The 12,782-nt window shown below is 36.7% G+C and overlaps 1 protein-coding gene across 12 annotated transcripts; it reads right to left on the minus strand.

Annotated features, from left to right (window-relative positions):
- Positions 1-1,031: 1,031 nt before the first annotated feature.
- LOC107771428 (coatomer subunit beta'-2) lies at positions 1,032-11,847 on the minus strand. Of its 12 annotated transcripts, none has more exons than XR_001644816.2 (26): positions 11,534-11,798; positions 11,288-11,308; positions 11,137-11,198; positions 10,810-10,864; positions 9,659-9,695; positions 9,220-9,545; positions 8,974-9,105; positions 8,739-8,887; positions 7,984-8,052; positions 7,552-7,702; positions 7,393-7,458; positions 6,662-6,850; positions 6,146-6,286; positions 5,978-6,052; positions 5,697-5,873; positions 5,508-5,599; positions 5,303-5,419; positions 4,606-4,720; positions 4,424-4,495; positions 3,863-4,059; positions 3,685-3,778; positions 2,995-3,101; positions 2,637-2,763; positions 2,224-2,421; positions 1,705-1,749; positions 1,032-1,308 (listed from the first exon to the last, which is right to left on the minus strand). XR_001644816.2 is itself a non-coding variant. In XM_016590788.2 (26 exons), the coding sequence occupies exons 1-25, from the start codon at positions 11,534-11,536 to the stop codon at positions 1,730-1,732; spliced, it is 2,751 nt and encodes a 916-aa protein (XP_016446274.1). In that variant the 5' UTR covers positions 11,537-11,798; the 3' UTR covers positions 1,032-1,308; positions 1,705-1,729. The 12 variants fall into 12 exon arrangements, 4 of the variants coding, with proteins under 4 accessions (XP_016446274.1, XP_016446275.1, XP_075107458.1 ...); XR_001644818.2 differs by having other exon boundaries at positions 1,686-1,749; XR_001644815.2 differs by having other exon boundaries at positions 2,189-2,421.
- Positions 11,848-12,782: the final 935 nt, after the last annotated feature.

A 12,782-nucleotide genomic window follows, 5' to 3' on the forward strand; every position in this document is an offset into this window, starting at 1 on the left:
CGCGACATGCAAAAAAGGAAAACTCTTGCCTACTGTTGTTATACTTGCCTCATTGATACATTTTGCAAGTTAGATCGGATGGATGAGGCTGAGAAGTTGTTTGATAGAATGAGAAAAGAGAAGATCTCTCCTGATGTCGTAACTTATAGAATAATGATTAGAGGGTACAAAAGGGTTGGAGATTTTGATTTAGCTTATGAGATGATTTAACATTTCTGATGATAGTATTTGACATTATTTTTCTTTGTACAGTTAACGTTAAACAAAGTTCTGCTTTCCAGACAAACTGATAAGGGTCACTATTTTTCTATATTTATTTTGCTGTTTCCTGGATTGCTTGGTATAAAATGGTTGAACTTTCTAGTTGATATCAGCTCCAAATTGGCAAAAGTGTTGGAAGTATATTAATTGTCAGATCCTATGGTACTTGCAGACTGGAAGACTGAAGTTTTCTCATCAACCCACATTTTAAGACCCTTTTTGCGAATTGGTTGGTTGATTGAATCTAGTTGGGGTGTTTGAGGGAATGACTTTACCTTGAATTCAAAGCTATAAAAGCTCCTCCTTTAGTACTTTGTCTCTGTCCTACAACAATCCAAGGGTTTGGAATGGGCAAGGTTTAATATGTTACAAAGGATCCAAGGTTTAACCACGCACTCTAGAAGAAGAAGAAAAAACTCTATTTCTTTCTCTTTCTTTCTTTTTTGAAACTTCTTGGTTCGAGTTCTAAACCAATGTTATCATGGTGGAATGTAATGGTTTTGAGTTTGTTTTGGTGGCTAATGGAAAGCCAATGACTTCTGCAACTATGCATTTGAAGAGAAAAGTGAAATAAATTGACGGACGTTCAGTTTCTTTTTCTTCTTCAAATTGCAATTTTTCCCTACTAATGCACCTTTCGTCATTATAGTTGAAGCGTGAATTGTCTTCCACGAGTTCAAAACATCAAAATCTCGTTCCCCTATATCAAGTGTTGTAACTAATGGGAGTGGATTAGCGAACATAATTATAGCGGGATATGGCACAGGACATGGAGCTTAACAATTTCTGCACTATCTCCACTTCCGTATATGGTTTTAAGTGTTTTCTATAGTGACAATGGCATGTAAGGATTTTGAAGGGTAAAAAATGTAAGCCTCGAAAGAATATTATATTATAAAACAACTATAAGTGACTAAAGCTAACAACCGAAGCTGGGAACATACGTCCAGTATGCCTACAAAACTCATTGCTACAAAATCACACCACTTGCGGAACATACATCATCGGTCCCTAGATCGCCCTCTTTTAAGGAAACACCTATAGAACCTGCAATAGAAAGAAAAATCAATATCAAAAAATTGAAACTTGCCCAAGTAGGATAATTGACCACCACCAATTGAATGTAGCATCGATATATTCAAATAATTGACAAACAATGCAGGTGGAAAACTACAGAACACAATAATCCTATATTCCTCAGAGAGCATGAGCACACACTCCCATATGACATTAGTTTTTGAGTTGAACAGAGTGCCCAACTTCAAGAACAAAGCACGAATTTCTTCAGGGTTTTTTCCATTTAAGCAAATACAGCAAACAATGAGGTTATAAGACTTGAGACACCTAATCAAGTGTAGAAATACGGATGAGCCTTTAAAAGACATGCACTTTCAACAGTTTATTGGAGAAAATTTAATTTGTACCATAAGAACGAATACATACAGCTTGAACCATCTTGAATGAACCTTTAGTGATGTGGTGTAAGCACTGCAAAAGCATCAATATTAAGTATAAGAGAGATGAGGGGCAAAATCAAATAAACTGTAATAGTGATAAATGATAATCAGATAAAAGGCAAAATCAGTTCAAGAAGAACATGGTAGCAACTGCACTAATTTGTGCCAAAAGCATATGAATGCCAAATCAGCATCCCCATAATGGACGGAAATCTTTTCTATTCCTCACATTTTTCGGTCAGCTAAGCTTGAAAAATTCATATTCTTAAAAACTTCACAGGGAAGAAGAAACAGACTACAAAATTCAGATTTCTTGAAGGGGGTTAGGGTGTTCATTAAATGTTCCACTAAGTCATAGTTTATTCGAAAAAATTTAACGATAAACAAAATAAAAGATGATAAAAACAGGATAACAGAAGAATCTAAGGTATGGGTGTCAAAACACAAATAAAAGAAATTCAATTAATCACCAGCAACAAAACTATGATTTTCACACCGGCCTAACCAATTGCTTTTAGGCTGACGGTTTTCCTTCACTATTCGTACCCCACTCTTCGTCTGCCTCATTTCTATTAATGAGTACTGCACCGTCAGTAGACACACCATCCACGACCACAGCCTCTTCTTGGCCCTCTTCTTGTTCCTCATTTTGTGCATCATCTGCCTCCAATTCTTGCACCTCATCACCACTCTGTTCTGCAACCTGAACAGTTAACAGACATTTAATTGTTTTCATTTACAAACACCAATTGATAGTCTAAGCTGCTTCAATACGGATATTAAATAACACCGAGAAAAGACTTCTCCTTAATCACGTATAAAGATATGGTTCTTTATTTCTTTAGTTTTATGAAAAATATACACAGAATGCCAAATCAACCCTGACTAGAAGGCAAATAGAAACACATCATTTAATACCTCGTGGTCCATATCTCCATTTTCAAGTGGTTCTTCATCCATTCTCATGTTGTTGAAAGCCTCTACAAGGTTGTTAGTTGATCTATCAACATGATTTACGTAATCAGTTGCTGGTGGGTAGCCACCCCTACATAGGAATTGGAACAGAAATTAGAAGTTATCCAAATTGGTGAAAATTTCTCCCAGCAAGAATAGAAAAGGAGATACAATTGACCAAAAGATTTGAGAATTTCACAGGAAAATGAGGAACTCCCATAATATAAAGCAGGTCTAACAAAAGTACTAATATATTCAAAAAGCATACGCTGAGAGAATATAGAAGAAATGCATGGGAAGTGGAGAAATCCATTATCAACACCTTTCCTCTGCAACTCTAGCTTCAACAGCACATGCAACTTGCCAGTTCTCAAACAGATTAGGATATTCTTCAGGATCAGCCAAAGCTTCTGCTGCTTTCTGGTTAACCTGTATGACAGATTCATGAAGAAACCAGATTAGAGAACAACAAATTTCCTGCTATAGGACTACAGATAATAGAGGAATGTGTAATCCTGCACGAAGCCATATACTCCGTATTAATAAATTATTACAACCTTCACTTTTGTGTTCAAACTTCTATTCAATGTCAAATCTTTAGATTAAGGCATGACCCTATCCATGCCCGCAAGGTCTGCTTCCTGGCCACTCAGAAAACTCATCAACCATATTTGCTGTGGCCATTCCATGAAGATAATACACAAATGCAAGTGGAATAGGGAAAATTGTCCAAAAATATTATTGTTGATGCCGATCACAGGTGTAAATAATAAGTCCAAGAGGTAAAGACCTCCAAAGTTTCTTTGCACCAGCGACTTAGGTCAAGAAGTTAATTCCCACCAAGTTCAAAAACTGAAATGAAATCTAATCTAGATGGCAGATCTGTCAGGTGGGCCATCCCACCAGATATTGGGGCCAAAGTTCCAGAAATTCATCAGAAGATGTATATAGATTTTTTGATATCCAGAAGATGTATATAGATAAGAAAGCTCAAAATCAGAAAACCACCGACCTTACTGAGGTCCTTCCTCCAAATTGCAACTATTTCAGAAACCTTACTTGGCAGATAAGATCTAGCCATAAAAGCAGCCTCAGGTATCCGGTTGCTGCAAACAAATTGTAACTCTATATATCAATCCAAACTGCTGAAAACACCCCTAAACAATAAGTTCTTTAGTGACAAGAAATACCTATCAACCAATAGCTGAATGCATTCCTCCACTTTACCCAAAAGGAACATGCAGAGGAATGTGACATTGTTTTTCCCCTGCTCTTTGGCAGAAGTTGCTAGTTCAGTTATTCCTTCAGCATCTCCAAGTGAAGAATAGAGTAGCAACAGACCACTCAAGTCATTCGCATACTTCAGACATTCCTCTGCCATCTCCAGCTACAAAACATAGCAAATGAGCAATAATTCTGAAGAACTCAAGAAAGTAAAAGAGATGAGTGCATTTCAGAAAAGAAGCACTACTGGCATCTGAAGAGATCAAACTACAAAGCACCCTCTACAGCTTGAATACAAAAGAAAGAGCTGGAAAACTTTACTTTATTCTGAATGATATATTTCAAAGTAGTCTCAGTTAAGCTGAAAGAAAGAGTTTAAGCAAGTATTGTTTGGGTACCAACAGCATTACACAAGCCACGACGTCATTCCTAAAATCACAACCATACATTTTTCCAGTTAAAAAGTAAAAGTAGGCATGAAAAGGTTTTGCAAAGATAAGATTGCCATTAATGGCAGTAACAGTTACCATTCCAGCAGACATGGCTAGTTCACCCAACTGCTTCCACTTGGACTCACTCTGAGCTACCACTGCAATATCCTGCCAAACCACAAGGCCACACTTCTAAACAACATATGGTTCTTTTGAAGCAACAAGTTTAAAAGAAAATGTGGAAGTCCAAACCACATGCATTGAGTTAGAAGCCCCACCTTTGCAATATCTAATTTTCCCAGCTGTATGGCTAGTTCAAATCTGTAGTCAGGCTCTGTTGCAACTTCTAATGCTTCCTCTATCATACCCCGCGACTCCAAGAAACGAGCAACACTAGCAGGGAAAACATTTGATGATAACTTAGAAAACTTGCAATAAAAACAAAGCAAACCATCACCCCCTTCTGAAGGTTTAGACATTGCAGAAACTACGCGATAGCAACACGAAGCATCACAAATTAAATTTTCAGAGGAAAGAGATTTGATTAATCAATCAGATCTGAACGTATAAATACACAAAAAGTTAGCACAAAATGTTTGAGGGGGAGCCTTGGAGCAACGGTAAAGTTGTCTCTTGTCTCTGTATGACCTATATGTCACGGGTTCGAGCCATGGAAGCAGTCACTAATGCTTGCATTAGGGTAGGCTGTCTACATCACACACCTTGGGGTGCGGCCCTTCCCCGTACCCTGCGTGAACGCGAGATGCCTTGTGCACCGGGCTGCCCTTTTTTCAAACAAATGGAATACAGACACCAATCCCTCAGAGTATAAGAGCAGCATGTTAATCTGAAGTAACCCCGAAACAGAACCATTTTACAGCACAATTGATACCATTGATATAATCCGGAAAATCCAGCTCATTGACATACTACAACCATGTTGAAAATTTAGGAAAGTTGCAAGACCATGCACACCTATTATGGTGCTCCTTAGGAATCGATGGCAGCACCTCATTTGCTCTGTCCCAGTCATCACGCATCACAAGTGTCTTGTACTCGATCAAGCTGAGCAGCAAAGTATATCCAATGACACTGCACAGAAGGAAATGAAATCATTTATTCAAGAACATAATCTCAAGCCAAAGTATCCTATATCAAAATCTCTCAGAAGACTACTCACTTGAACTCTTTGTCAATCAGGAAAACCCTACTCTGGTTAGCTAGATATCCAAGCAGGTACATAGGCCGGTCTAAATGAAACATTGTGGTCACCTAAAACGTACAAAAAATAATTTGCTGATTCACATACATGAGATAAGATGTCTCCAGATATATGCGCAAGAACAGCAGCATGCACTACCAATCATACCTCACCCCCAACACAGTAGTTAAGTCTCCATGAAGAATTATTGTAAATGAAGCAATCGCCAACCCAAATTCCAGTCCTGACCCGTTCATTTATCTCATAAAGAAGTTCAAAAGCTTCTTCAACGCCTTGCTCATCTACTGATCTTCCACTATCTAAATGGGCAGAAACCACATCACGCTGCAGGTATGATACAAGCATACAGATGATCATTAATAGAATTATGCAAAGAAAAGAACAAAACTTTAGCATATGTAATTTTGATTCCGGAAAGAAGATCTCACATTATACTTAAGTATGTAGAAGGATGTATCACTTGCAATTGCCACCATATCACCACTGTCAGCCCAGTAGAGGTTCTGAAAAATATTTTAAAAAACAACATAAATGAAGTTACGACTTCTGAGTAAAACAACCTTACAATGTATAGAAGTGAAGCTTATTTTTCTCACCTTCACATTAACATCAATTCGCCGTATCAGCCTACAGTCAGCCCAATCATAGAAACAAATAAAATCATTTGAGCACATCGCCAATAGAGTACCTCCATAGATGCGCTCAGCTGAGAAAGTAGGACGGATGCTCTTCTTTTCCTGGAGATATCAACAAAAGTCACCTTTTAGGCCAGCACATGAACAAGAAGAAACCATGACACATGGCATGCTTCAGCTTTGAGAAAAGAGAAGCAATGCATTTATTACACTATAACACATCGCAAGGATGTGAACTAAATCTCACTTATCGAACGCTCTACAAAGCAAAAGCTTACCACTAAACAAAGGCTTTAAATAGAAGGGGCAGGTCGGAAAGAAACAGTTGATTCAAGTCAAATATATAAAATAGTGCATCATCACTCTCAAATAACACGTGATGCAATCAACTTCTTTTTCTTTTTTCTTTCTTCCTTCTGATAGGTACATGATGCAATGAACCTTTGGAGGCAACTAGTTGGGAGGACGAATGTGAACCTGGAAATTTTTGCTGAAGATCTTAATCCTTGACGTACTTTCCCTCACAGCATATTCTCCATCAGAGGACCAAACAAATTCCAGAGCTGAACCAAATGACCTATTTCTCCATGCTAGAGCAGTATATATGATATACTCTCCATCACCACAAACAACAACGAACCTTCCATTTGGGTTATGCTTCAAGCTCTGTATAGGAGAAAAAGTATGCAGTCAAATCAGTGACCTCTACATATTCTTCAAGCCAAAAAGAAAATGCAAACTACAATAATCTATCTACTCTTTAAACTGCACAATGACTGCATAAAAAAATTATAACACCTCCAATAACAATAGGATGACACAGCAAGAAAAGCAAAGCAAAAACATCTAAAAATAAGAAAAGACCAGAACAATAGGAAATAACCCACCAGATCTTTACAGCATCAATACAGACAATGACACCCTAAATAAAGTCTGACAATAGAAATACCAACGTAGAATAAAATCAGAAAAGAGATTAATAGTGGGTGAGGTTTCGAGTATAGGACTGCCTTTCAACACACTCACACACAAAAAGAAAGAAGAGATAAGAGTAATATAACATTAGCCTTTCGTTAGTAAAACAATTACAGTATAAGCACTCCAAGAAGAATAAGCCTACATAACTAACAGCTGCATTATGGCAACCACATAATTATTGCCGAACAGGCTATGACCCTGATTCTGGTTTCAACATAAAGCTGACTCACTTGTGGATAGAGGTCACAAGTTCCCAATTCCTTGACAGCCAAAGGCAACCTTTCTCCATCAGTAACCTGAGAGATGAAGCAAATATGCACTTAATTAAAGAATATTGAGCAGTGAAAAGAGTCAAGTGAGCAACATTAAAAGCCAGGATCATCTCATACCTCATAATCCGCCCCCACACTCTTGATGTTGACTGTTTGAACTTCATTGTGCTTAGCCCATATAATTTTTCCACTGTTATCCATGCTGGCAACTGGTTCTTCTCGACCAATTTTTACCATGATAGTTCCCTCATCATAACCGATTACAACCCTGCACATGCATCAAATCAGCATAACTTCTAGATGAATAAATGCAATACAAAGCATGTGATGAAATGAAATCCAGTTAGTTGCTCTTTAGTTTCAGGCCTTTTTCCTATTTGTTATGCCCGCAAGTCTACAAATAAGAGACTTCCTTCTTTCTTCCGCCACAAAAACTTTTCTTGCTTGGAAATGAAAACAAAAATAATTAAAAATGCAAAGTATAATTGAAAAGAATTGCAAGACCGCCAAAGAGAATAAGCCACAGCTACGACTTATCATAGAACCAACCTTCTTGAACTTCTCATGTAACCAATTGCCCAAACTCTTTCAAGACCGTAATTCAAAGTGTTCTCAAGTCTGCATGCAAAATGCAACAAAAACAAAAAATTAGGATCAAATAACCATATTATACCAGAAAAAGTAACCAAAATATGACATGCCCAAAAGTAACCATTGAACAAAGCTTTCCAATGGAAGCAACCTTTTTTTTTTTTTTTTGGGGGGGGGGGGGGGGGTAAGTTACAGAAGTTTTATCTTTTTAAACAGCAAATCACAGAACTTCACTAGTTCTTACGCATCAAAAAAGTATGAAACTGATAAAAGCCACACTGGATATAGAGTACATTAATGATTAATGATGTTTCAGTTTCTATTTTTTTTTGTATACTCCTTGTATATGGGTGTTGGCTTTGCCAAACATGTCAATAAAATCCTATTACTTTACCAAGAAAAATGACGGACTCGGAGTCACTTTATATGTTGTTACTGCAAATCTATTGAAAATTTCTCATAGCTTTCCGGACACCTGGTTGCACTGATTTAGATGACCCAACCAACTTAAATATCTTTGAACATATTGGCTAAAATGTCTTTGGTTCAATGACTATCTATTATCAAACTTTACAGAAATCAAAACAATGAATATTGGACAATTTTTGAGATGTAGAAATTTCTGTCAAAAAATGAAAAGATCCAATCTCATATGAAATCAATAGAATTTGAATTGATCCAAAGTAATAAAGTAGTTATGAGTCTAAATCTACCTATAAGTGGTTGCATGCCATATACGAACTGTACCATCTTCAGATCCCGTAATTATAATAGGAAGCTCAGGATGAAAACATACGGCGGACACGTTGTGTGTATGGCCTTCAAGAGTCTGGACACAACTTCTTGTCTGATAGTCCCACACCTGTCTCGTGGATTACATAACACGTTATTCAGATTCTCTGTGTCTAAACTAACAACAGAACATGGGAAATGAAATGATCAGCAAACCTTAGCAGTGTGGTCATCAGAACCCGTTATCAGATAAGGTTTATCACCACCAGTAAAATAGTCTACACAATTAACCCCTTTTAGATGCGCATCCAACGTGAAGTTTGGGTCAGGGGAGCCGAGGTTCCAAATCTGAAAAACCAAGCATGATTAATTCAAATATTTCAGATTAGTAAATGGAAAAAAATAACGTTGTGAACAAGTTTATCCAGGAGGAAGTGAAGAAGATAAGGAAGAAATCCTTACCTTTATAGTTCGATCAAGAGATGCACTGGCAAATGTATTGGTGTCTTTCGGATTAAAAGTGACTTGCATCACATAATGGGAATGACCCTCAAAAATTTGAGTGCATACCCATCCCTTATCCCAGTCCCAAAGCTTTATAAGCATGTCATCAGAAGATGACAGCACATATGGTAGAGTAGGGTGAACAGCCACACACCTAATATAATCAGTGTGCGCCTCAAATACTTTGACCTTGTCCATGGTATTGTAATTGTATACACGAATAAACATATCATCAGCACCGGCAACAACCCACTGCTTGCGTGCTATGAACTTTGCTGACCTAACTGCAAAGAATGAACTATGTGTTTAACAGAACTGCAAAACCTTAGTTAAAGCAAAAGAGTGCAAGTTCATATCCTGAACAAACAAATATACTACTCAGACTCCATCAGCATACCTGGTAATTCAGTAACTTCGAAAGATTTAGCCATTGTCTGCAACAATCAGAATGAATTAGCACTCTGTTGATAATACTATTACCATGAACTTTTGGTCCGTAAGTAAAATATTAGCTCAATAGCTTCTCATACCGAGTAAGCTAAGAAGTCAGATTTGCACATAAGTGAAGAAGATTTAAGCCTAACGTGGTTCATCAATGGAGAATACTTCGATGTGCTCCTAATATAGGATGTTATCATGTTACAGTAAGAAAGATTCATTAGAGACAGCGAAGCAGTAATTCCTAAAGCGATTCACCAATCATGAACAGTTCAATGTCCTAATATAGGACATTACAGTAAGAATTTATTAGGGATAGTGGAATGCAGTAATTCTACTAAAGAAACTTGCAGAGTCCTGCCTCATGGCTAAAAGGGGTGTAATTGCAATGAAGATAGGGATGATAAAGTAGGAGAAAGTAACAATATGAAGAACATAAGACCCTCGTATATGGAAAATGACTTAAGTTCAATTGCCTTTCATCTCAATAATCTTGAATTTTTATTTATCCAAAAAAATTATTATGTTGCCTTTAGATTTCATAACTTTTTATTTTTATTTTGCATAATATTGGTCTGAGATGAGCTTAAATGGAGTACATGGTCAGTGAGGATGCATTAGCCGACCCTGACTTGCTCAGGATTGAGGCGTTGTTATTGTTGTAGTTGTATCTTGAAATTTTAAATAAACAACAAATGTCAACAGTAGTACATTGTTGAAAGAACGCATGTGTTCTCTCATAGGATTGCACTCATAGAAAATCTAATACTCCCCAACTAAGTTTACAAATAAACAATTTCAGGTATTTGTTGACGAATTGAGACCAGCACAATAATCAAAAGTCAACTCAAGCTTATTCATCTTAAGTCAGGGAGGAACTACACTCAAACCAGCTATCTACTAGCTCTCAATTTTGTTCGGAATGCTCTATGAAAATTGGCTCGAGATCATAAAATGTAATCACCGTCATCCATTTCACAAATGCACTTTACTGTCTCAGGATGTCTCACATTTAGGACACTCTTATAAATGAGAATACTGCATACATCTTTCAAGATTTTGGAGTCCAAAATTTCCCCCCGAAAAAAGTGTGGATATAATTCCCTATACCTGGGTCTGGTAGTTCCAGATGCAAACAGTCCCCGAATACAAACTTGCCAATATCCTGCAACAAGTAATACAAGGAATGAGCTGCAAATAACTCGAATTATAATGAAAATTAACTAAGCACCCTCAACATTTAAAGAAAACTATGTACCCAAACTCGGCATTGTATAAACTCCCCATCCACCCAGTCAAATTAAGTAGGAGTAATAAATAAAACTTGCTGTTATACTGATACTAACAATATGTCACTCCAACATAAGACAATTTTAAATGGAAAAGAAACATATCCACTAAAACTGAAAAGACGTCTATTAAGGAAAGTCCAATTACCATGGCTCTGTAGGATGTAGATCCACGCACTTTACCCTTTCTGATCTTTGAGCAAGTTTCCTCTGAATCAATTAGTTACAGTCAGCACGAAATGCATTGATGGGTACATGAAGATTATAAACATTTTCAAATAAGCCAAAAAGCATAGTACCTTAATCTCCAACCTCAGAGGCTTAGCCATTTCCAATTCGAGATTATAACCAAACGCAAGCAGGAAGCGAAATTATGTCAGTAAATAACAAAGTGCCAGATCTCAAATTAATATTCTAATTAGAGAAAACAACTTCCTTACGACGGTGATCAGTTACCGCGCAACCAAATCGAATCGGATTTGAATCAGATCTAAGTTGTAACGTAATGTTGAAGCAATGAGAAATACTGAAACTAACAAACTCACCATTTTCAAAAATGAGAACTCTCCGATAGAGGAGCCGAATCAGTGATTGGTATTGAACAACCCTAAGAGATTCGAGTGAGATCAGAGTGGCGAACTCAGTACTTGCACACTCAGCTGCAGAGATCTTCCAATTCGAATTGAAGTGAGTGAAAGAGCAACGAAAGGAGATCAAGAGAGAGAAAATTAAGAGTAGAGGTTTTGCTCGTGTGACACAGCGCAACCCCTGTAAAGCGATGGCAAAAAGAGGGAATTATCTGACGACGATGATCCTTTTTAGTTGAGTTAATACATTATAATTGCCAAATTTGTTTTCGTCGACTTCTTGTTGTTGCTTATATATTGACCGTAGATTTGCCAATGTGGCATGATCTAACGGCCTATTTTACTATTTTAGCGTGGCTAATGTTATAGTGCTTGCTTTCACTCTAAAAACATCTACTTGTCATATTTCTTCAACCGAGAATAATTGGGCGAAAATCATTTTTTCTTTGTAAGTTTGCCTTAAAAAATCAAACTCTCCTAACTTTCAACATTAGGCATCTTTCCCCATTACCTCAATATTCAGTCATTGACCGATAGCTTTAAAATATTTGACCAATCACTATAGGGTAAATTATAATTTTACTTTTTATTTATTTAAGGGATACTCTAATTAATTATATACTTTGTTATTTTTAGTGTTCTCTCTAATCTCTAGATTGTTTGTGATACTTCATGTTTATTGGTCTTCTTTTTTCTTTTCATTTTTTGTACTCCATCTAGAGCGTGGGAAGAATCTCTATGACCGAGATCTCAGGCATGTGTGAATTATAATTTTTAAAAAAAACTAGGTTCCTTATTTCTAAGTTCATCTCTTTTTGGATTATTCTCTTGAATGGATTATAGTTATTTTAATTTTTTTTATAAATTACTATATCTTGAAAGCTAAGATTGTAACATATGTTTACTGTCCAATCATATTGTATCACAGTTTGCGAGTTAACTGTTGTTGTTTTACAGTTAAACATGTAATCTTTCATCACTCTGTTATTTCTTCAGTTTATCGAACTAGTCTGTATTTTATCCATTACCGTACTATCTTGTTATCGTAATTGTTTGTGCTTTAGTTTCACTGTTTCTTGAGCCGAGGGTCTACCGGGCGAAAACAAAATATCTATCTCCATAAGGTAGGGGTAATAATTTATTGAAATTGCAATAAATAGTAGGTCTAAACCCATAACTTAAAAATACAATGGGTTCAATGCTAAAA

This window comes from Nicotiana tabacum, chromosome 4, assembly GCF_000715075.1.
Source record: "Nicotiana tabacum cultivar K326 chromosome 4, ASM71507v2, whole genome shotgun sequence".
Lineage (NCBI taxonomy): Eukaryota > Viridiplantae > Streptophyta > Magnoliopsida > Solanales > Solanaceae > Nicotiana > Nicotiana tabacum.

Coding starts and splice junctions, on each gene's coding strand:
- LOC107771428 (XM_016590788.2), bottom strand. Junction 10,865..11,136: donor CTACATCCTACAGAGCCATG/GTAATTGGACTT, acceptor TACTTGTTGCAG/GATATTGGCAAGTTTGTATT. Junction 9,546..9,658: donor CGAAGTTACTGAATTACCAG/GTATGCTGATGG, acceptor CATTCTTTGCAG/TTAGGTCAGCAAAGTTCATA.